At 41.8% G+C, this 22,649-nt stretch overlaps 2 protein-coding genes across 4 annotated transcripts in view; one reads left to right on the top strand and one right to left on the bottom strand.

Annotated features, from left to right (window-relative positions):
• The window catches only part of LCA5L (lebercilin LCA5 like), a 153,610-nt gene extending 135,411 nt beyond the window's left edge, over positions 1–18,199 (top strand). The window contains exon 7 of the mRNA XM_033941841.1: positions 16,989–18,199. Within this exon, the coding sequence (XP_033797732.1) occupies positions 16,989–17,623 (635 nt within the window). The 3' untranslated portion in view covers positions 17,624–18,199. The remainder of the gene's footprint in view (positions 1–16,988) is intronic.
• Positions 18,200–20,771: 2,572 nt separating this feature from the next.
• Positions 20,772–22,649, bottom strand: part of GET1 (guided entry of tail-anchored proteins factor 1) — a 116,636-nt gene continuing 114,758 nt past the window's right edge. For all 3 annotated transcript variants that reach the window (XM_033941832.1, XM_033941830.1, XM_033941831.1), the window contains exon 5: positions 20,772–21,108. In XM_033941832.1, the coding sequence (XP_033797723.1) occupies positions 21,035–21,108 (74 nt within the window). In that variant the 3' untranslated portion in view covers positions 20,772–21,034. The remainder of the gene's footprint in view (positions 21,109–22,649) is intronic.

Below are 22,649 nucleotides of genomic sequence, written 5' to 3'. Positions count from 1 at the left end.
CCCTCCCTGGTTCCCCTCGGGAATATCCTATTGATGTGTTCTGGCCTAAGTGGAGTTCTTTTACAGAACTTATCTATCATTCTTTAGCACCAGTCACTACTAAAACCACTTCTTATGTTCGGAACGTACCATGTTTTTTACCTTCCCATAGAGTTATGAAACAAAATTGTAAAAAGTTAGAAAAGAAATGGAAAAAAATCTCATTCAGACTTGGACAAATTAAACTGGATAAGTGCAATTAGAATATATAATTTTGAACTTAGGAAAGCGAAGAACTCTTACTATGGTTGTAAAATAACTAAGTCCAATAACCAGAGTGGCACCCTCTTTAAACTCTGGCGTTCCTTGACCAACTCTAATTCTAAATCTGATCATTCTTCATCTCCCTCTGCTGATATTCTAGCTTGTTTTTTTTTTCAAGAAAAAATCTCTCTCATTAGACAATCTTTTCTCACAAGCGAAACTATCTCCCTACATATTTCAAAACTTCTACAGAGGAGATTCCAGCTGATCGCTATTGGTGTTCTTTCACTCCAGTATCTGAACTTCAAGTTTCTAGACTGTGAAAAAATGAGAAAATGTAAATGTTCACTGGACCTTTTTCCGTCATATCTGTTTCTTAATATTCCTTCTGAAGCTATAACATGGTTAACCGTTTTACTGAATTTCTCTTTGGAAAATGGTTACTTCTCACAATTCATGGGAGAAATAATATTTATTCCTCTTCTACAAAATGCAGATTTAGATCCTACAGTTCCCTCTTACTACCGACCAATTGCTAATATACCTTTATTAACAAAAATGTTGGAGTCAATTGTAGCTGGTCAATTTACTGGCTATTTGGAGCAGTGGCGTACCTAGGGTATGTGGCACCCGGGGCCCATCATTTTTTGACACCCCCCCCCCCATGTAAAAAAATATTTTTTGTAATGACCATGAAACGGAATAAATGGTCAGAATAGAAACAGGCAGTGAAAATTTTCTTATATTCCAAACATAACATAACATAAATTATGTCTGAATTGTCAAGACATCAGAAGTTCATATGGAGTAGTTGCAGGTGTTGCTTGGGACAGTTCTGATTGTGTTAGTTCGGTTTTATGTGTTTTTTGAATAGAAGGGTTTTTATTTCTTTTTGAAGGTTTTGCAGTCTGTGGTCGATGTCAATTGGTTGTAGAGTTGGGGGGTCGAGTGTTGCAGCTTGAATGGCTAGGAGGTTGTCGAACAGTTTTTTTCTTTTGACGTTTTTGGTTGGAGGGTGTGTGAATGGTGCGTGAGTTCTCCTATGTCTGTTTGAGGTGGATTGAATTATTTAGCTGAAGAAATTAGTTACCCCCTCATCCCACACACATTAATTCTCTTCCATTTTTGTTCCCATTATAAAAAACACTGATAAGTTCCCAGAAAAAAAATACATTAAAATAAGAAGTGAAAACAAAGGCCCCTACAGATGAAAACATAACATAAGAATAGCCTAACTGGGTCAGACCAATGGTCCATCATGCCCAGTACCCCATTCTCATGGTAGCCAATCCAGGACACTAATACCTGGTCAAAACCCAAAGAGTAGCAACATTCCATGCTACCGATCCAGAGCAAGCAGACACTTCCCCCATGTCTTAATAACAGATTATGGACTTTTCCTCCAGGAATTTGTCCAAATCTTTCTTAAAACCAGCTACACTATCTGCTTTTACCATAACTTCTGGCCACTTCATTTTTAAGTTTAGATATTTCCTTTCAAACAGAGATCTTGCTAGATGTCAAATACAGCACAAGGTAACTTCACATGGACTTAGCTGTGCAGGAAATGTGAATCTCCTCATACACCCACCATATAGTGCAAAAATGTGCAAAGGTCTGTTTTTTTTCTTTCGATCACTACATAGCCTAATGCCACACAAGCAGCGCTGTTACAAACATATTCTGTAGGTCAATGCTAAGGATAACAAAGTTTCCTTCCTTGGACCAGAAGGAGATACTGATAAACCACTGGAAGAGATCCCAAAACAACACCCAAAGACCCACTCAGTGTGTGAACCAGTTGAGTGGAGTGGACTAACTGGGGGGTGGAAATGGGCCCGGAGTTTGCTCAGCAGAATTTCCCAGACCACCTCTTCTTCTCAACACATTGACACGCTGCCACCACCACCACTAGGAACACCTCACTGGGTAGGCCAGCTATGCTATAAACTTTATAAAACACATTATTATATTTTCTTATAAAGCACATATTTTAACTGAACTCTCTGACATCCTCAGCCTTTCCATTCACAAAAATAGAAGGAAGAAAAGTTCCCATTTCCTGCTGTCTCATGTCCCCGGCCTATACAATATTTTTTTTCTACAGACCCTTCAAAAGTCTGACCAAATCCTCATTTCACTTGCATTATAAAGTACTGAGGATGCCATCACTCCCCAATCCCAGGTCCTAAAGTCTAAGACAGTAGCGCAAACTAATGCTGCCAGATTCAGGAAAAAAAAATTTTGATTCGATTCAGCCTATTGAATTGGTTTTTCAATTTGATTTTCCTGCCCAGTTGGGTGATTTTTTTCAAAACTCCTGGTGGGTTTTATAGCTTTTTCACCCCCTTTGGCTTCTCCTAACCACACTGGCGCTGTGGTGTAAATAAAATAAAGAAACAAAAAGGACTTTTCCTCTCTCTGTTAAATCCTAGCTCACGTTTGCGGTCCAACACCAGCTCTGGCAGGATACACATTTCAAATCTGACATATTGTAATCGCAAAACAGAAAATAAAATTAATTTTTCTACCTTTTGTTGTCTGGTTATATTTCAAATCTTGTTGGTCCAAGGCTCTGGTTTTCTTCTGATAACTTGCTTGCCAGGGTCTCCTTCTTTCTTCTTTCTGCATGCTAACCATCCATCTGCCAACTCTGTCCTCCCTTTCCATTTCCCTTCCCTCCCCAGGAAGTCTGGTATCTTTCCTTTTTTTCATCTCCCTCCACAGATCCACCTTTTCTTAACTACCCTTTCATCCGGCATCTCTCCCTCGTTCCCCACCACCCCAGAGTCCACCATCTCTACCTTTCTTTTGCCAATTACCTTCCTATCCAGTATCTCTATCCCTCCTCCACACCATCCCTTGTGTCTAATTTCTCTCCCTTTCTGTTCCTTCCCTCCCTCCCTAAATCCCATGGTCCATCATCTCTCTCCCTCTCCTCTATTTTCAGACCCATTATTTCTTCCCCCCCCCAAAGTTTGGCATATGCACGTCTCTTTGAACACCCCCTTCCCTCCGTGTACTTCTAAACCAGGGTCCCCCCCCAAAGGCCTGTCCCCCCTTAAAGGTCTGCCTGTCCCCCCTTGAAGGCCTGCACCCCCTTGAAGGCCTGTCCCACCCCCTTGTAGGCCTGTCCCCCCCTTGAAGGTCTGCACCCCCCCCGAAGGCCTGCACCCCCCCCCCCGATGGCCTGTCCTCCCCTTGAAGGCCTGTCCCACCCCCTTGTAGGCCTGTCCCACCCTTGAAGGCCTGCCTGCCTGTCCCCCCCTTGAAGGCCTGTCCCCCCCCTTGAAGGCCTGCACCCCCTTGAAGGTCTGCACCCCCCCGAAGGCCTGTCCCCCCCCCTTGAAGGCCTGTACCCCCCCGAAGGCCTGTCCTCCCCTTGAAGGCCTGTCCCACCCCCTTGTAGGCCTGTCTCACCCTTGAAGGCCTGCCTGCCTGTCCCCCCCTTGAAGGCCTGTCCCCCCCCCCTTGAAGGCCTGCACCCCTTGAAGGTCTGCACCCCCCCGAAGGCCTGTCCCCCCCTTGAAGGCCTGTCCCACCCTCTTGTAGGCCTGTCCCACCCCCTTGTAGGCCTGTCCCCCCCTTGAACACCTGCCTGCCTGTCCCCCCCTTAAAGGCCTGCACCCCCTTGAAGGTCTGCACCCCCCCCGAAGGCCTGCACCCCCCCGAAGGCCTGTCCCCCCCCTTGAAGGCCTGTCCCACCCCCTTGTAGGCCTGTCCCACCCCCTTGTAGGCCTGTCCCCCCCTTGAAGGCCTGTCCCTCCCCCTTGAAGGCCTGCACCCCTTGAAGGTCTGCACACCCCCCCGAAGGCCTGTCCCCCCCTTGAAGGCCTGCCTCCCCCCCTTGAAGGCCTGCCTGTCCCCCCCCTTGAAGGCCTGCCTGCCTGCCTGTCACCCCCCTCCCCCTTGAAAGCCAGCCTGCCTGCCTGCCCACCCCACCCTGAAGGCCTGATGCCCCGACCCACCCCGAAGGACCGCTCGCCCCCCTGGCCTCCCCGCACCACCTATGAAGCTGCCGCAGCAGAATTGCAACGTCAGCGATCCCTGCGCTGCTTAGGCGCTGCTTCCTGCGCCGCGGTCCCGCCCCTCCTCTGATGTCAGAGGAGGGGCGGGACCGCGGCGCAGGAAGCAGCGCCCAAGCAGCTCAGGGATCGCTGACGTCGCGATCCTGCTGCGGGCTGCTTCATAGGTGGTGCAGGAAGGTCAGTGGGGCGAGCGGTCCTTCGGGGGTGGGGGGGACTGAACTGCAAGGCCGGGAGCACCCCCTCATGGCCGGCACCCGGGGCGGATCGCACCTCCCGCCCCCCCCTTGGTACCCCACTGATTTGGAGAAATTTTTGTTACTTCAGCTGTTTCAACATGGATTTCACTCTAATTTTAGTACTGAAACCTTATTGATTTCTCTTCTTTCAAAAATTCAACAAATTCGTCTTCAAAATAAATGTTCTATTCTACTCCAGTTCAATTTATCTGCAATGTTTGATGTAGTACATCATAATATTTTACTTCAGCTACTTTCAGATATAGGTCTCCATCAGGTTGTTTTGGATTTGTTTTCTAAATTTCTTCTGTACCATTCCTATTCAGTAAATATTGAAGGCGATATCTCCAACTCCTAGCAGCCTCCCTGTGGTTGGGGGCCAGGCAGGCTTGCACTTTTTGGATGCATGGAAGACAGCCTGGACACCGTCTGCAGCTAAGTGTTTGTTTGTTTTTCCCTACTTACCACTGACTGTGTTTGAGACTCGTATATGTGCTGCTTGCTTTACTCACATTTTTTGAAGTTTTATAATTTGGTGTGCTAGATTTTTTTTTGAGGTGGTTCCTACGAGGGCTACTATAGTGTTTCTCACTGCTGAGTGAACTGATACATTTTGGACCCTGCTTAATGGTTGTTTATAAGTGGAGTTTTTTGCCATATGAAGATGAACTGAGGTTTTTCTCCACTTTTTTCCCTTTTTTTCTTGTTTTTTTGTGTGTTAAGCGAATGAGTGTGTCTTTGTATGAGTGCAGTGGGTAGACCTGGTAGTGTCTAGGTAGGTCCCTCCTATGGTTTCCAATAGGGCATAAATTATTAGTTTTAGGGGTTCCTCTCCAATTTTATTCAATCTCAATATGACCACACTGAACACCTTTAAGCTGTCAGCTTGGGAAACATTATTCACTTATGTGGAGGATATCTTTATATTGATTAATATTGATCCGAATATTACCAATCTAGTTTCCAAAGTAAATCTTTGCATTTCCAAACTTCAAGTCTGGGCTTTATCTGTCCGAATGAAGCTTAATACAACTAAAACTAAGCTTTTGTGGTTAGGTCCAAGATTGGACTATCTTCCTCCTACTGTAGCTCTGGTATTTTGGACCTCCTTACCAATTGAGTTCTCTGCTAAGATATTGGGAGCCCTTTTTGATTCCTCTCTTTCCTTTAAGGACCAAATAAATTCCATTAGTTTGCGAATGCTGAGGAAGGTTAGATATCTTTTTCATCACTGTCATTTTTCTATCTTAGTTCAATCAATTATATTATCTTGTCTTGATTAATGGTATCTACCTCAGCATTACAGAAATTTGTCTTCATAGATTACAATTAATTCAGAATACTGCTGCGAAGCTAATCTTTGGAAAACGTAAATTTGACCATGTGACCCCTTTGCTTCAGAGTCTTCATTGGCTCCCGATTTATTTTAGAATTCAATTTAAATGTGCTTGTATTTCTTTTAAAATTCTACATGGTATCTTTAATCCTCTTATTCCTTTAGTATGGAATGTTTACCGATTCTCCTTTGCAAGAGGTATCCAACAATTTAAACTCTCCCTTTCTTCTAGAAAAGGGATTAAAGGAGTCAAGATCTTCAATAAATCTTTGGACTTTAATCTCTCTAAACTCTGGAATGATCTCCCCTATTTTTAAGGAGTTCCAGTTCATTTCAATTTTTCCATAAATCTTTAAAACTACTCTATTTGCCAAACATTTTGAAAATTAATTCTTTTGAAATTTTGCTATTATTTTCTATTTATCATTTGTAAATCAGAAAATATAGATATCTTCCCATCCATAAAGGAGACTTCTTTCAACCTAAAAAATAGGCAAATATTTTAATCTGGAAAATTTTTGTTTGTTCAATAGGTTTATTTTGTTGAAATAACGATAAATGAATAAATAAATAAATAAATAAATAAAATCATTTGTAAATCATTCCGTGTTTATTTAATTGCTGTAAACCGAGTCAAGCCTTCTCAGAATGATGACTCGATATACAAAGTTAAGCTTTAGTTTAGTTTTAATTTAGTTCAACTTTCTATCACTGGCGAAACAACCCCTGTGTTCTGCATGAAAGAATAATACACAAAACAAGCAGCACTTATCTTAGCTAAGGTAAATGCTGCTTGTTTTTTGTATTATTCTTTCAAGCACAACACGGGGTTGTTTTGCCAGTGATAGAAAGCTGAAAGGGAGTTAAAGAACAAAATTTAAGCTCCCTTTCATAGCTTCAAAGCAAGGTTTGCTTTGCAGCATATAAGGCGTTTTCCCCTATCCAGCTACAATTGTTTGAAGTTAAGTGCTCACCAGGGGTTAAGGTATCGAGCAAGTGCCACCAGTGTATATTTAAACTGGAATCTTATTATTTGTTTGATTTATATGGATATTTTTTCCAGTTCCTCCATTGTTTGTTGTTTTGTTATATATTCTAGTGTATACTTATAAAGGGAATTTTTTAAAATAAAGGCCTAGATTCACTAACCCTCCGACCCATGTGCGATCCGTTTCCATGTGCATGCAGGACAACGAATTCACTAAAGGCCTGCATGCAAATAGAGACAATCGTTGGCACACCCCCAGCCAACTGCATGGATCGCTAAAGCCCTGACAATAGTGACAGGAGAAATAGCTTCCTGTCACTGCTATCAGGGCTTCTGCCGGCTTTTAAATTTTTTTTTTTAATCGGGCAGATAAGAACATAAGTACATAAGTAGTGCCTCTGCTGGGTCAGACCACAGGTCCATCACGCCCAGCAATCCGCTCCCGCGGCGGCCCAACAGGTCATGACCTGTCTGAATCACCCCTTGGTTTCTCATCGAAGTCCTATCTTCCCATCAAATTCTTGACCCTTTGTCCCCGCACCCCTTTCAGTACCCTACGATCCCTTTGTCCCTCAGGAATCCGTCCAATCCCTGTTTGAATCCCTGTACTGTATTCTGCCTGATCACTTCCTCCAGGAGCGCATTCCATGTGTCCACGACCCTTTGGGTGAAGAAAAACTTCCTTGCATTTGTCTTGAACCTATCCCCCTTCAGTTTCTCCGAGTGCCCCCTCGTACCCGTTGTCCCTCTCAGTCTGAAGAACCTGTCCCTATCCACCCTCTCTATGCCTCTCAGGATTTTGAAGGTCTCTATCATATCTCCCCTGAGCCTCCTCTTTTCCAGAGCGAAGAGACCCAGCTTATCCAGCCTCTCAGCGTATGGGCAGTTTTCCAGACCTCTTACCAGCTTCGTTGCTCTCCTTTGGACTCTCTCAAGTACCGCCATGTCCTTCTTGAGGTGCGACGACCAATACTGAACGCAGTATTCCACATGCGGGCGCACCATCGCCCGATATAGTGGCATGATAACTTCCCGCGTCCTGGTTGTGATACCCTTCTTTATGATGCCCAGCATCCTGTTGGCTTTTTTCGCCGCTGCTGCACACTGTGCGGATGGCTTCATTGATACATCCACTAGCATACCCAAGTCTCTCTCAAGTCCGCTGTCTCCCAGCAGTGCCCCCCCCCCCCCATTTTGTAGTTGAACAACGGGTTCTTATTTCCTATATGCATGACCTTGCATTTCTCAACGTTAAAGCGCATTTGCCATTTGTTTGCCCAGTCTTCCAGCTTGTCCAGGTCCCTTTGCAGGTCCGCACACTCCTTTGTCTTTATTTAACATCAAAGAAAATTCCTTTGATAAGGAAAATAACAATATCCAATTAGGAATAATACTCATAATATTTACATAAACTGTACTATGATAATAGTCCACAATTAGGAGAGAGAGAATCAAGCACAATCAAGGGTAGCTGAATTTCAAGGAAAAAGGAAACATATCAATATACTCATAAATACAGAGCAAATCAGTTGTATTATTACTAAACAGTCTGGACGGTGGTATCAGTAGGCATCTGTGGGGTTATGGAAGCAGATTTACCCTCCAAGAAAAATTGTAATTGATCAGGTTCATAAAAGACATATCTATTAGCTTGTTAGTTAATACAACATTTACATGGAAAGCGCAGCTGGAAGGTAGTTCCTAAACACAATACTGATTGATATTACATTAGAAATTTTTTCCAACGCAATTGCGTCCATTTAGAGACATCAGGAAAAACTGCTATTTTTGAACCGTAAAATTCAACATTTTCGGCTCTAAAGAATAGACGAAGAACTGCTTCTTTGTCTTGTAAAAAAACACAGGTCACATGAAGTGTAGCCCTTACAGAAATTTCAGATTGGTGAGATTCAAGGATATCTGTAATATTTAATTCTGATAATTGATTTTCCAAATCCTGCTTTGTTTCCTTGGGAATATTTAAATAGTATAATTTCTGTAATGGTGGTATAGATGCCTCTGAATACTTTAAGACTGAAGTTAGAAACTGTTGAAAAAGTTCCTTAGGTAATTGTAACCTGGAAACCGGAAAATTAATCAATCTTAGATTTAAGTTCCTATTTGCATTCTCCAGGTCTCAATCTTCCTGGCCAACAATGCTTTATCCTTAACATGGAGATTAGAAGAATTCTGTAAGTCAGAGACCTGTTTTTCAGTTTTGTCTAATCTTTGGTCGTGATGTTGAATTTTGCCCAATTAAACCACCCCTCCCTGAGCCTCACAAAAAATTTGCCCACTCCTTCCTGCCATCAGTCCCACTCACCCAAAAACTAACGGCAGGAGGAATGCCAACTTCCTCCTGCCACCACCCTGGATGCCCCTCTCCATTCCCGGTCCCCTCGCCACCCTCCTCCCCACACCTTACATGAAGTAGGAGGGGTGTTAAACCCCTCCTACTCCAATGCCTCCTGTGATGCGTTTGAGGCCTTAGGTCCCGCCCCGGTGCATCATGTGAGGCACCTCAGGGTCCTCCCTTGGAAGGGGCCTGGGGTGCCTCAGCCAATAAAGGTCTTCCTTAGGGAGGAGTCTATGGAAGTCCCTGATTGGCCAATCATAGACTTCCTTAGACTCCTCCCTAAGGAAGTCCATGATTGGCTAAGGCGCCCCAGGTCCCTCCAAAGGGAGGAGCCCGAGGCACCTCAGCCAATCAGGGCCTTAGACCCCACTCCGTGCATCACATGATGCACCTGGGCATGGCCTAAGGCCGCATTTGCATCAGAGGAGGTACGGAGCAGGAGGGACTGATCACCCCTTCTGCTCCCAACGAGTTGAGAAGGAAGGCAGAGGTGGTAGGCCAGGCTCAGCCAGCCGGCCGGCATCGGAGGAGGCATGGAGCAGGAGGGACTGACCATCCCTCCTAATCCCAACAAGTTGAAAAGGTACGGGGAGGGGTTGGGCCAGGTCCGGCCAGCTGGTCGGCGTCGGAGGAGGCCTGGAGCAGGAGGGACTGACCAAGCCTCCTGCTCCCAATGAGTTTAAAAGGTGTGGGGAGAGGGAGGGCCTGGGCCAGACATCCGGCTGGGCTAGCTTAGCAATGGAGGTGGGCAGGGCAGGAGTCATTTCTGGGGCATCGGTGCGGGGGGGAGCGGGGGGCATTTAAAACCATGGGCCGGCCGCGACTTTTTAAAAAAAAATTTAGTTTACTTTTGTAGCCCAGCAAGCCCATGTTTTAACCTGCTTTAAACCCGTAGGTTAAAACCACAGGCTCGTAGTGCAGGGCAGAATAAGGCTTTAATCCAATACCAGTGTATTTATTGTTGGGTCTAACACCAACCCTCTCTACCAAGATAAATAAATGAACAAACTAGGTTGGCATATTTTAGATATAAGTGTCTTCTCTGAAATACCTCAGCCCCACCACTCCACCGCTATGTTAATTTCAAAAAAAGCGGGAGATTTACGTGGTACCTCATCATAGGTAATTCGTTTGCTAAACGCTGTGTCAATTCTAACGTGTTCATAAAAGTACCTCTTTTTCCATAAATTAGAATAGTGTAAAAGTTTAAAAAGTATATACTTAGCTTCTACACACAGCTGAACCTGGGAGTCTGAACCGACATATTTCGCACAAACAGTGCTGTCTCAAGGGTCTCCCGAGGCCGCCATTGTCATCCGACTCACAAGTGCAGATTTCACAGAATCACAGAACATAGCCTCCGCAGACGTAGAAACTGACCGGTCGGTATATTATTCCTAAGGTGCTGAGGATGAAAGCTGCTGTATTGCAAGAGATTATTCCTATCAGTGGGTTTCCGATAGATACTGGTGCTAAAACTCCCCTGATTTAAGCAGATCTTAATGTCTAGAAAAGGAACTTGTTTTTGGACAGTATGCATAGTGAACTGCAGGTGTGAATCACATGCATTGAGCCATGTGAAAAACTCATTAAGTTGGATTGGAGAACCAGTCCATACTGCGAACACGTCGTCTATGAACCGTTCCATATAAGCATGTGTTACCAATACTGTGAAGAATATAGGTACTTGTGTTCGAATCTGGAAATATACAGGCATGCTAATGATGGTGCCATTTTCGCTCCCATCGCTGTCCCTTTGATTTGTTGATAATATACCATGTCAAATTTAAAGTAATTCATGCTGAGTGCTATATGAGAAAGTTGTGACAAAAAAGTAATGTGACTTTCTGAAAGACCTAATGCTCGTAGTTCCTCTGTTATGATTGTGACTGCAACATCCTGAAGCACATTTGTATATAGTGCCGTGATGTCGAGAGTAACAAGTGTAGCATGTGATGGTATGTTGCTTATGTCTGCTAAAAACTTGATCATATCAGCTGAATCTGACACATATGATGGTGCCAAGGGTACTCTGTCTTTGAGGTATGGGTCCAGAAAAGTTGAAAGCGGTTCTAAAATTGAGCCTATACCCGATACAATAGGCCTGCCTGGTGGACTAACTAAGGATTTATGGACCTTGGGAACAAAATAGATGACTGGAATTCTTGGATGAGAAAATGTAAAAAATTTGTATTCACGTTCTGTGATGACTCCTGACTCCAACGCTTGTATTAGTAAGTGAGAAATCAGATCCTGTATGTGTTCAGTAGGGTCAGCCTCCAAAGGTATATAGTAGGTGTGATCAGTAAGTTGACATGCTGCTTCACATGTATATTGTGCTACATCCTGCACTACCACCCCTCCTCCCTTATCGGCCGGTTGAATGACTATGCTCTGATCAGCCATCAGAGATTTTAAAGCTGATTGTTGAGCCCTAGATAGATTAAATTGGGTATAGAAAGGATTATTTTCAAATGTTTCAATGTCCCTCATGACCAGATGTTCAAATGTCTGTATGTGAGAATCAACAGTCCCAGGGGGGCACCATGTAGATTTGATATGTAATTGGTTATTCCCCACATTCTCTTGGTAAGGTTGCTCCCCCTTTTTCTGAAAAAAGTGCTTAAGTTTACATTTGCGTATAAACTTAAACATGGCTATTCTAGTGTGGATGATGGATGTGGGGAGAAGGGAGAGAGAGAGAAGGGAGCAGATGATAGAAGTAGAAAGAAGGGAGAGAGAGAAGAGGGCAAATGTTGGATGTCAGTTGAGCAGGGAGAGCAGATGCTGAATGGAAATGAAGAAAGAGAAATACTGGATGAAAGGAGGGGATAAAGAAAAAGGGCATATGCTGGATGGGGGAAGAAGGTAGTGAGATAGTGGAGGAGTGAAGGAAAGGGGTGGAAAGCAGTGGGTAAACACAATGAAAAGAGGGAAACTGAGGACTGAATAGTAAGAAAGAATTAAATTTAGACAGAGGCAGAAAATAGAGAAGAGAGAGATGCCAGAGCATGAGGGAAGGGGAAGGGGACAGAGGTATCAGATCGGGGTAGGAAGGAGAGATGGAAGAAGATGCCAGACCATGAGGGGAACAGAGTGAAGAAGATGAATGCCAGACCAAGGGGGGGGGGGCAGGATAGGAGAGATGGAAAGATGGAAGGGGGTTGGCAGACAGTGGATGGAAGGAAGAGAATGACAAGAAGATGAGGAAAGCAGAAAACAGACGACAAAGGTTGTTAGGTGCCATCAACTTGTGCTTGAGTCCTAGTCCAATGTTAGATGGATATTCGAGAAGAGCAAAGAATACCAAAAACCCCTATACCTTTGCTTCATCGACTACAGCAAAGCTTTTGACTGTGTGGATTACAATAAACTATGGAGAACTCTAGTGCAAATGGGAATACCCAAACACATAATTCAGCTGATAAGACTATATGAAAATCAAGACAACAAAGATAGAAAAAAAATTATATTTTGTAAATTTTTTTGCTTTAGAATAAAGTAGTATTGTAGCTGTGTTGATAAATGTTTATAAATAGAAAATGGAAATACAGTGATCTTTTTATTGGACTAATTTTAATACATTTTTGACTAATCTCAGAGAGCAAATTCTCCTTCCTCAGGTCAGGACAGGCTACTGTAACAGTAGTATACTTTACTGAGGTTTTGACCTCTGAAAGCTAATTAAAAATGTATTAGTCCAATAAAATGGTATTATCTTATTTTCCATTTTTTTGCTTTATTTATATTTGTTAATTTGTAAAGTGATTTGTTATTTCTCTTTTTTCAAATTTACATCTGTTATCTTTATATTTTGTACAGTATTGGGGGATGTGCACTGTTTCTGTGATGTTGCATTGTATGCAGAGCCTGACTTCTTTATGGTTCACTTTTTGTATAAAATGTTTCTGTTCCAACCCCTCCCCCACCCCGACACACACATACGAAAGAGCAGAAGAAACATAGAAACATGATGGCAGATAAAGGCAAAATGGCCCATCCAGTCTGCCCATCCACAGTAACTATCATCTCTTCCTCTCTCTAAGCCACATATGTCAAACACAAGGCCCGCGGGCTGAATTCGGCCCACCTGGCCTTTTTATGTGGCTTGCAGCAATGCTTCTGCACTTCCACTTCTCACAGCCCAGCGTGTCTTCCCTCCCACGCCGGTCTGATGTCGCCATCATTCTGGAAAGTCTGCCGGCCTTTGCAGCAATTTGGTGGTGTCCATGGCTCCCCTTCCTACTTTTCCTGCCATGGTCCACCCGGGCGGAAACAGGAAGTTGTGCATCATTGGAGACAGACCACGGCAGGCAAAAAGCAGGAGGGGGAGCCATGTACAACATTGCTGAATTGATGTGGCCAGCAGATTTTTCGGTTTGGTGGCAACATCAGACCGGCGCTGGAGGGAAAGACATGCTGGGCTGTGAGGAGAGAGGGACTGCTGCTGGAGGGAAAGGCATGCTGGGCTGTGAAGAGAGAGAGAGATGAAGGGGGAAAGGTTGGACCTGGGGTGGTGTGGAGGAAGAAGGAAAGATACTTTAAGGGAGAAACGGTGGACCTGGGGGGAGGGAGGGAGGCAGGCAGACAGTGGGAGAGATGGGATGAGGGGCAGTTGGGAAGAGAAAGGGAGAGAAGTTGGATCTGGAGATGGAAGGGAGGGAGAAATGTTAGGCCTGGGGGTGGAAGGGAGAGAGAGATTCAGCATCTTTTTTTTCCCTTCCATTGTTCAGCATCAAGGGAGGAGGGAAGAACAACAACAGAAAAGAAAGGGAGCAAAATGTTGGACCAAGATGAGCGAGGAGGAGAGATAGAAGGAAATAGGAGGCTGGAAAAGGAATGAGATGGAAAATGGGAGAGCTACTGAATAAGAGAAGATGGAAAATTGATAGGTAGCTGAAAATTTAAAAAAGGATGAGAAAGAGGGCAAGATTTGAGTGGGCAGAGGTAAAAAAGAAAAAAGGAGAAAAGTTGAAAGGGAAAAATCAATATGTTGGAGACAGGGACTGAAGCAAGAGAGAAGAGGAGAAAAACAATGGATAGAAGACACTGGAAAGAGAATTAGAAGATAGACAAAATCAGAAAGAGAAACTGGGACCAAAAGCAAAATGACCAGACAACAAAAGGTAGAAAAAATAATTTTATTTTCTGTTTTGTGATTACAATATGTCAGATTTGAAATAATAATAATAACTTTATTCTTCTATACCGCCACAATCTTGCAACTTCTAGGCGGTTTACAATCAAGGAAGCTGAACGTTCAGCGAGTTACAATATGCAGATGATCAGAGGAAATACAGAGTGCAGAAATTTTAAGAAAGCAAAAATATAATGTGTATCCTGTCAGAGCTGGTGTTAGACAGCAAGCGTGAACTAGGACCTAAAAGAGAGGAAATGTCTTTTTTATTTATTTTGCATGTAACACATAGCTGGCATGGGGTTGGAGAGGTTGTATCCTTATACTTCTACACTTCTACTGCTACACTCCTCTGCTGGCGTGTAGCATGGGTTTTGACACCGGTGATGATTGATCCGCCGCTCATAGAAGTCCTATGAGCATCGAAGCACTTGCTGCCGGTGCTGGGACCCATGCTGTGCGTTAGTAAAGGAGGGGGGTAAGTATCTTAATAAAAAATTTGACCCGCGACTTAGCCTGTTTTATAGATTTCAGCCCCTTATGTGATTTGAGTTTCACACCCCTGCTCTAAGCGATCCCACGTCCTTATCCCACGCTTTCTTGAATTCAGTTTCGTGTCTCCACCACAACCTCCGGGAGACCATTCCAGATTCATCACCCTTTCTGTAAACATGTATTTCCTTAGATTACACCTGAGCCTATCACTTCTCAACTTCATCCTATGCGCTCTCATTTCAAACTTGACTCATGTGCATTTACACCACATAGGTATTTAAATGCCTATCATATCTCCCCTTTCTTGCCTTTCCTCCAAAGTATACATATTGAGATCTTTAAGTCTGTCCCCATATGCCTTATGACAAAGACCACACACCATTTTAGTAGCATTCCTCTGGACTGACTCCATCCTGTTTATATCTTTTTGAAGGTGCGGTCTCCAGAATTGTACACAATAGTCTAAATGAGGTCTCACCAGAGAGGGAAGGGTTGGGAGTCTATCTTTGCTGGAGGAGAGGGAAGATTGAAAGGTGGCTGCTCCAGGTGGGAGAGATCAAAAGGGGGGCTATTCCAGAGGCAGAAGGGGATTGGAAGGAGGAAGCTAAATTTTGCAAAATCATGTACTAAACTGCACGCACTCTCAGGTTTTGTTTATATTAATATTAAATTTTACTATATTGCCTTGCTTACAAAGTGCATACAGTAGATTCTTTGTTAACCGGAACTCAAGCAACCAGAACTCTCAAGCAACCAGCAAAAAAAAAAAAAAAAAAAATCAAAGAAATACAGTGCTCCCCTGATATTTGCGGGGGCTCCGTTCCAGAAACCCCCGTGAATCTTGAAAAACCACGAATACGGTTTTTAGCGGGGGAGACAGGAGAAGGCAGCCAGAGAGCAGCCGGAGCACTGGTGAGTGAAGGAAATCACTTGTAGTATGCTCCGACCGCCTCTTCCTGCACTAAAGTCAGGCCTCACCAATCAGGAGCTGCTTTGACACGCAGTTCCTGATTGGTGAGGCCCGACTTTAGTGCTGGAAGAGGCAGTCGGAGCATACAGCGAGTGATTTCCTTTACTCGCCGGCACTCCGGCTGCTCTCTCCTGCCTCTCCGGCTGTCCTCTCCTGCCCGGTCATTCACGGTTGGAAAATACTGCGAATGACTGGGACCACGAATCGCCGACCGCGAATGACCGAGGGAGCACTGTACTGTAATACTTTAAATAAAAATAAAATCAATTTCTGGCAGAAATTTAAGTGTAAACTTGGCATGGCACACCTAAGTACGCCCACACTTTGACTACCACATGTCCGGTAGTTTGTCTGGAACAGTTTGTTATGGCATAATATGGGGTATAGTATTAGTTAGACCTATGTTTAATAGTAATGCTCAAGCAACCAGAAACTACACTTATCTGGCATCTACCAATCCCCATGGGTACCTATTAATGGAGAGTCTACTGTATATGAGGTTCATAATGAAGTAACTGAAATAGAGGCATTTGCAAATCAGACTTCATGTGAAAAGGTAATTTAAAATGAAGGGATAAAGTTATTGCATTGCTGGGAGGAGAGGCTTAGGGCTTCTTTTATCAAACAAATTAGCATAGGCCGGCGTGGCAAATGCACTGAAGCCCATAGGGACTTAAAGGGCTTTGGTGCATTTGCTGTGTGGCACTCGCTAACACAGCTTCATAAAAGAAGCCCTTAGTTTGCAAATTTTAGCTGAATAAGATGCAGCAGATTTTATTGCACCGATTAAATTAGAAGAAATTAAACGGCTACTTTTACAAAGCAGCACTACCAAAAAGCAGTGCACTGAATGCAAAGAAGCCCATTTAATTCCCATGGGCTTCTTCGCATTCAACAGTAGTGCCACTTTGTAAAAGGAGTCCTAGATTGCATTTAAGCAGTTGAACTCTTGCAAAAACTCATGGATTTACAGGAGAATTTTATAAGATATTTGCTAGATTTAGGCACCATTATTACTTTCTGCTCTCTGGTACCATTTACAGTAGATACTGTACAATAGACACAAGATAAAAAGCATCCTTAAAACTAGTTTTTAAAAAGTAGATAAAATTTAGTTTTTCAAACCTGAAATGCCTCTTTAACTCTGTACTGTTATTGGTATTTAAGACTATTTTTGATAAAAGTATATTCTGTTATAGAATTGATAGAAGAAATACCACTGATGGAAGAACTGGAAAGACAGAGAAAAAGAAGGGATGAACAAGAAAGGCAAATAGAGCTAATGAGGGAAGAATTAGAGAGATTAATGAAAGAAGATGACAGTCAAGCAGAAGATATTCAAGGAGGAAAGAATCAAGTAGACCAAACAGGGATGGATGAAAAGGAGAAAGTCATGGAAGAATCTGGTGACAAAACCCGAGGAAGGCAATTTTCATCCAGACTAAGACGTCACTATGAATTTTCAGAAGCCATTGAAAATCTTCATCAAGGGCTCCCAGTAATTGGTCATTTATCTACTGCACGCAGCAACAAAAATAAAGTAAAGATGCAGAGTGACAGAGTGGCTATCAGCATGGAAAATGAATCCAGTAGTTATGAACCATCATTTGCTAAGAAAAATGTATCCAGTGGTTATGAACCATCATTTGCTAAGAAAAACAAAATGCCAATAGGAACAGAAGACACATTGGAGGAAAAAGGCAGAAATCCTCAAGCTTCACTCAAGGACAGGAAAAGCAGCCTCATGGAAGAGCTCTTCGGCCCAGGCTACAGTTTGAAAAGGAGTTTTTCAAGTTCTTACACAAAGGGCACTGAAAAAATTGTAGATAATTAAGGCCCCCTTTTATGAGGCTGCATTAGGCTTTTTTATTGTCGACCACGGCAGTATTAGCTCCAACGCTCATAGGCCGGCAATAAAATAGCTTCACGTGGCTTCATAAAAGGAGTGGGGGGTAAATTAATAAGTTGGGAGATAGTTTCTCAGGTTGTAGTCTTTTCATATAAAATGGGTCTCATTTTTATTAATTTGTGTAGATTTAGGGCTCCTTTTACTAAGGTGCACTAGCGTTTTTAGCGCACACAGGATATTACCGCGTGCTACGCAGTTAGAACTAACGCCAGCTCCATGCATTAATGCCCTAACGCAGCTTAGTAAAAGGAGCCCTGTTTCTAATTTTCATCTTGCATTGCAGAACACCAATTTTCTTAACAAGACATTGTTAACTGTTACTAGAAGTCTAATTTCTAGCTGAATTCATGCACTTCGGTTATAGTTCTAGTGCATTTTATGTATTACATGCCATTTTATTAAGACAATAAAGTGTTTTTGTTTTCTTTTTTGAACAAATGTAAAAATGACTGTATTATTTCCTTTTCAAGTATGGTTAATACAAGACAAATTCAGTGTTCAGTTGAGGCCAAGGGAGACAAACAGTTGCTTTCTAGTGGATTATTTTGAGAAAGCCTATTTGACCCATTTAGCTTTGACCACATTCTCCTTTCTTCAATGTGGGTCTAACGTGGCTTTGATTTGATGTGACTTCAGTTTAATGATTAGAGGAGCACTAGTTGTTTAGAACATTGGATGCAGAATGCTAACTAATTTGTTAAAATTTATTTGGCAACTGGAGATAGATAAGAGGGGGTGCTGAAAAGTTTTCAGCCCAAAAAACACATGATGTAGATATGTTTCAATCAATGATCTGAAACAATGTCAACATTTAGAATTTCGTTTCTGCAAATTGGCACTTAATAAAATAAATCTCTTTTCAGCTAGTGTCAAAATTACACTCAGAATTTAGGAAGTTGGTTGGGCTGAGAACTTTTCAGCACCCCCTCCTAGTTAAACAGACTTCTTAATGGATTCAGTTATTTTGAGGTGGAAAGTGAGAGCCTATTTACAGTCCAGAATGTGTGGGATTTTGTGAAGCTTTTAACATGGCATAAGAAAATCTATTTTTCCCTAGGACAAACAAGAAGTGCTATTCTGATGGGCAATATCACCAATGTATCCCTGGCACGGAGATGCTCCCCAGCATTCTAATTTCTAGAAGCCTTTAGAAGCAGTCTTCCACACCTACCGTCATTGCGTGAGACTAGTCAGCCTTTCAGTGGCGTACCTAGCATATGTGACACCCGGGGCCCATCATTTTTTGGCACCCCCCCATCTGTACGAAAACATGATTTTTAGTAACAATCCACATGTCACACATGAGTACCTAGGAAAAGGCATCTTACATATGCAGTGAGCAGTACAACATCAATACACCCATTGTACTATCTGCATGCACTGCTTTCATTGTATGCTAATAGATCTCGTGCATATTCATTGGGGAAATCCAGAAAATCTAACTGGATTGCAGCCCTCGAGGAGGGACTCTGACATCCCTGCCGTAGAGCCTTAGAAGCATTTACTGTACCTAAATGTAATTCACCTTGAGTTATTAGAGAGCAGAGAACTGCCAATTCACTCTCCCCCTTAAATACATCCACGTTACTGGACCCTCCCTTCCTTCTCATCTTTAAAAATGTTGCCGATAGGCACCAGCCCCTTTTCCTCCCTCCTTTCTTTTTAAAAATGCATAAAATTACCTCTTGCTTACAGTTTGTCTTTTTTATAAATATGAAGGAGTTATAGCAGAGAGAACACAAAGATCGTGGTGACTATAGTAAGGGCTGGTTTAAATTAGATACATTTGTGGAATGCATGTAGAAGTGTTTTGAATTTCACATCTTTAATGCCAACAGTTATTTGTTGTGGTGTGTGCAAATTACTGAAAGATATTAATAAAGAAAGAAATTGGAACAAAAAAACCCAACAAGACGTGTCCAAAACGCTGTGGAGAATACAAAACTTACCTTACCCCCCCCCCCATACCACTTTGGAGAAATTCCCTCCTACAGCCATACCACCTTTTCCTTGAAAGTGGGTACTGACTTTTCAAGTTATAGAACTTCAGGGCATCATGCAAGCTTGAAAGTCAGGAAAGGCAGGAAAAAAACATTAGGAAACATAAGCATTAGGAAGCAACAGTGGGAGAGAGCCTAAAAATATACACAAGGAAACATTCTAGCCCTGGGCCTGCAGATGCAACACCAAGCAAATCTTTGCTCCCTAGTGAAGAAATGTTGGACCGATCTCAGTAACAACCTTTGAGAAGACACTTGGCTATGGAGAGACCTTATCCTTATTGATAGTTTTAAGAAAACCAGGAGCTAAGAATGCAGGGGGTGTATCTATTAAGGGTCTTACATTTTAAGTTGCATATTTGAACTAGAAAAAGGTAATTTTTAGTAGCCTTAAAGAATCCACAAGTACCTAGAAAAACGTCAAAATCTGTAATTTAAAACAAAATCCTTGACAGAACTTATATAAATAAGAACTTTCAGTACTAAAAGTTTCAAACATTTGCTTTTTTTCTTGTTTAAGTGTAACAGCTATGCCTATTGTATTATATTATCCAAATGGCACTCAATTTTTATATATAAATGTTCTTGTGAGGATCACCAATCAAACTCTCACCAAGATATATAACAAGCTCAATATATGCCTCAAACTCCTTACCTCTAATGTATAATCCCTAGCTCCTCATTAGTACCACCTGGGCTCAAAAGCTTTCACAGCTCTAGGCTTTATGTACCATTTCCTCATTGGAGCCATTATCAATTTTTACTCACAAACTTTATTTTTACTCACAAACATTTACTCACAAACTTTATTTTTACTCACAAAATAAGTTTGTGAGTAAAAATTGATAACGGCTCCAGTGAGGAGATGGTACATAAAGCCTAGGGCTGTGAAAGCTTTTGAGCCCAGGTGGTACTTCTGAGGAGCTAGGGATTATACATTTGAGGTGAGGAGTTTGAGATATATATTGAGCTTGATATATATCTTGGTGAGAGTTATCATGCATTATAACATATTTTTTCCTCAGAAACTTTAGACAGTAGCTAGGATAAATACATAGGTCTTATTCTTGATCTTAAACAGGTGATTTTTTTTTTTTTTTTTTTTTTGCTGCAGTACACTGTAGACAGAAGCAAACTGAAAATATATAAAGACTTTTGCTATGTAATTTTGATCCTTCTAGGGTCAAAGCCAACTGCATTATCCATAAAATGCTGCTGCAAGCCTTCTTTCAAAAATGGAGTCCAACATGAAAGTATGTACTTGCTTTCATGTCTTCATCACTGTACTAAACACAAACATGAATTTTTCTTCACTGTAGATTTTTTCTGTTCCTTCTCAGCCTAAAGGAACTAGCATGATGGATACAACTTTGTTACAGACCACAAGCCAACATGTAATACCAACACCACCTGGGAGAGAGGAAAGAAAAACAAACAAACTAGTATCAGATTTAAGAGACTATCGCTGTAGTCTAAGAGTTCATAATTTCACAGTTTATTAAAATTTGATTGAACGGTAAACATAGAATTCAAAGCGTTGTACATTAAAATAAATGGGGGAATTAATACAGTGTTCCCCCTGCGAATCTGCGGTTCGCGTATTGTGGACTCACTTATTCGCGGTCTGCTCCGACTGCCTCTTCCTGTAGTAAAGTCAGGCTACACCAATGAGGAGCTGCATGTCAAAGCAGCTCCTGATGGGTGTAGCCCGACTTTACTACAGGAAGAGGAGGTCGGAGCAGACCGCGAGTGATTTTCTTCACCCGCTGGCGCTCCAGCTGCCCTCTCGTGTCTCCCCTGCCTTTTGTCAGGCGAAAAACCGCATTTGCAGTTTTTCAAAATTTGTGGGGGTTCTTGGAACGGAACCCCTGTGAATTTTGGGGGAGTACTGTACTTTCTAAGCACATACAAATGTTCAATAAAAATATCACTTTAAGAGAACAGCACTCACAAGGAAAATAAGGACCTGCCCAAAATCATGGGCTACAGACTACCATATTTTAATTTCAATACAGAAAGACCTAGGCATTACCTCCTGCAATAAAATAACATTTGTAGATTTCTGCAGTACAAGACTGCTACCATTCTTACCCATTACTGAAGTGTTTATTCAGATTTTTTTTTTTTTTTTTTTTTAATATTTTATTTATAAATTTTTCATTCTTACAATATTTTAATTGTACATAAAAACTTCAAATAATACATGAGAAATTGTGACTACAAATAATTCATTTATCACATAAAATATATCCCTCCCATTTTTCCCAATACTTAAATCTATATATAATATAATATACATTCCCCTCCCTTCCCCATTCTAATATAATCATTATTGTGTTAATTTGTTTATTAATTTTCTATTCTTACATCAATTAATTCATATATAATATAATTAATTATTTCATAACACTTATAGTTATAATCAATATATCATATCATAAATAATAAATCCTAAATTTATATAAGTCCCTCCCCATTCCTATATATTTATTACAAATGTGCTAAGAAATCTAATCAGTAGAATAATTAGTCAATGGTTGCCATATTTTCATAAAATTATGAAGATTCCCTTGTTGTAACGCTATTATTTTTTCCATTTTATATATGACAGACAGAGTTCCACCAGAATGTATAATTTAATTTAGTATAGTCCTTCCAGTTTTGAGTTATTTGTTGCATGGCGACTCCTGTCAATATTAATAGTAGCTTACTATTATCTGTTGAGATCGGACTTTGAGTTCTCATTGCAGTGCCAAATAGTATGGTGTCATATGAGAGTCGTACATGATTTTCTAATAATTTATTAATTTGGGGCCAAATTAAATTCCAAAAGGCATTTACACAGGGACAGAAAAAAATTAAATGATCTAGCGTCCCTACTTCTATTCTACAATGCCAGCATCTATTGGATCTAGTACTATCTATCTTTTGCAGGCGCGTAGGGGTCCATA

Source organism: Geotrypetes seraphini, chromosome 4 (genome assembly GCF_902459505.1).
Source record: "Geotrypetes seraphini chromosome 4, aGeoSer1.1, whole genome shotgun sequence".
NCBI lineage: Eukaryota > Metazoa > Chordata > Amphibia > Gymnophiona > Dermophiidae > Geotrypetes > Geotrypetes seraphini.
The sequence above is the reverse complement of the archived record's forward strand: the minus strand, read 5'-3'. Positions and strand labels throughout refer to the sequence as shown.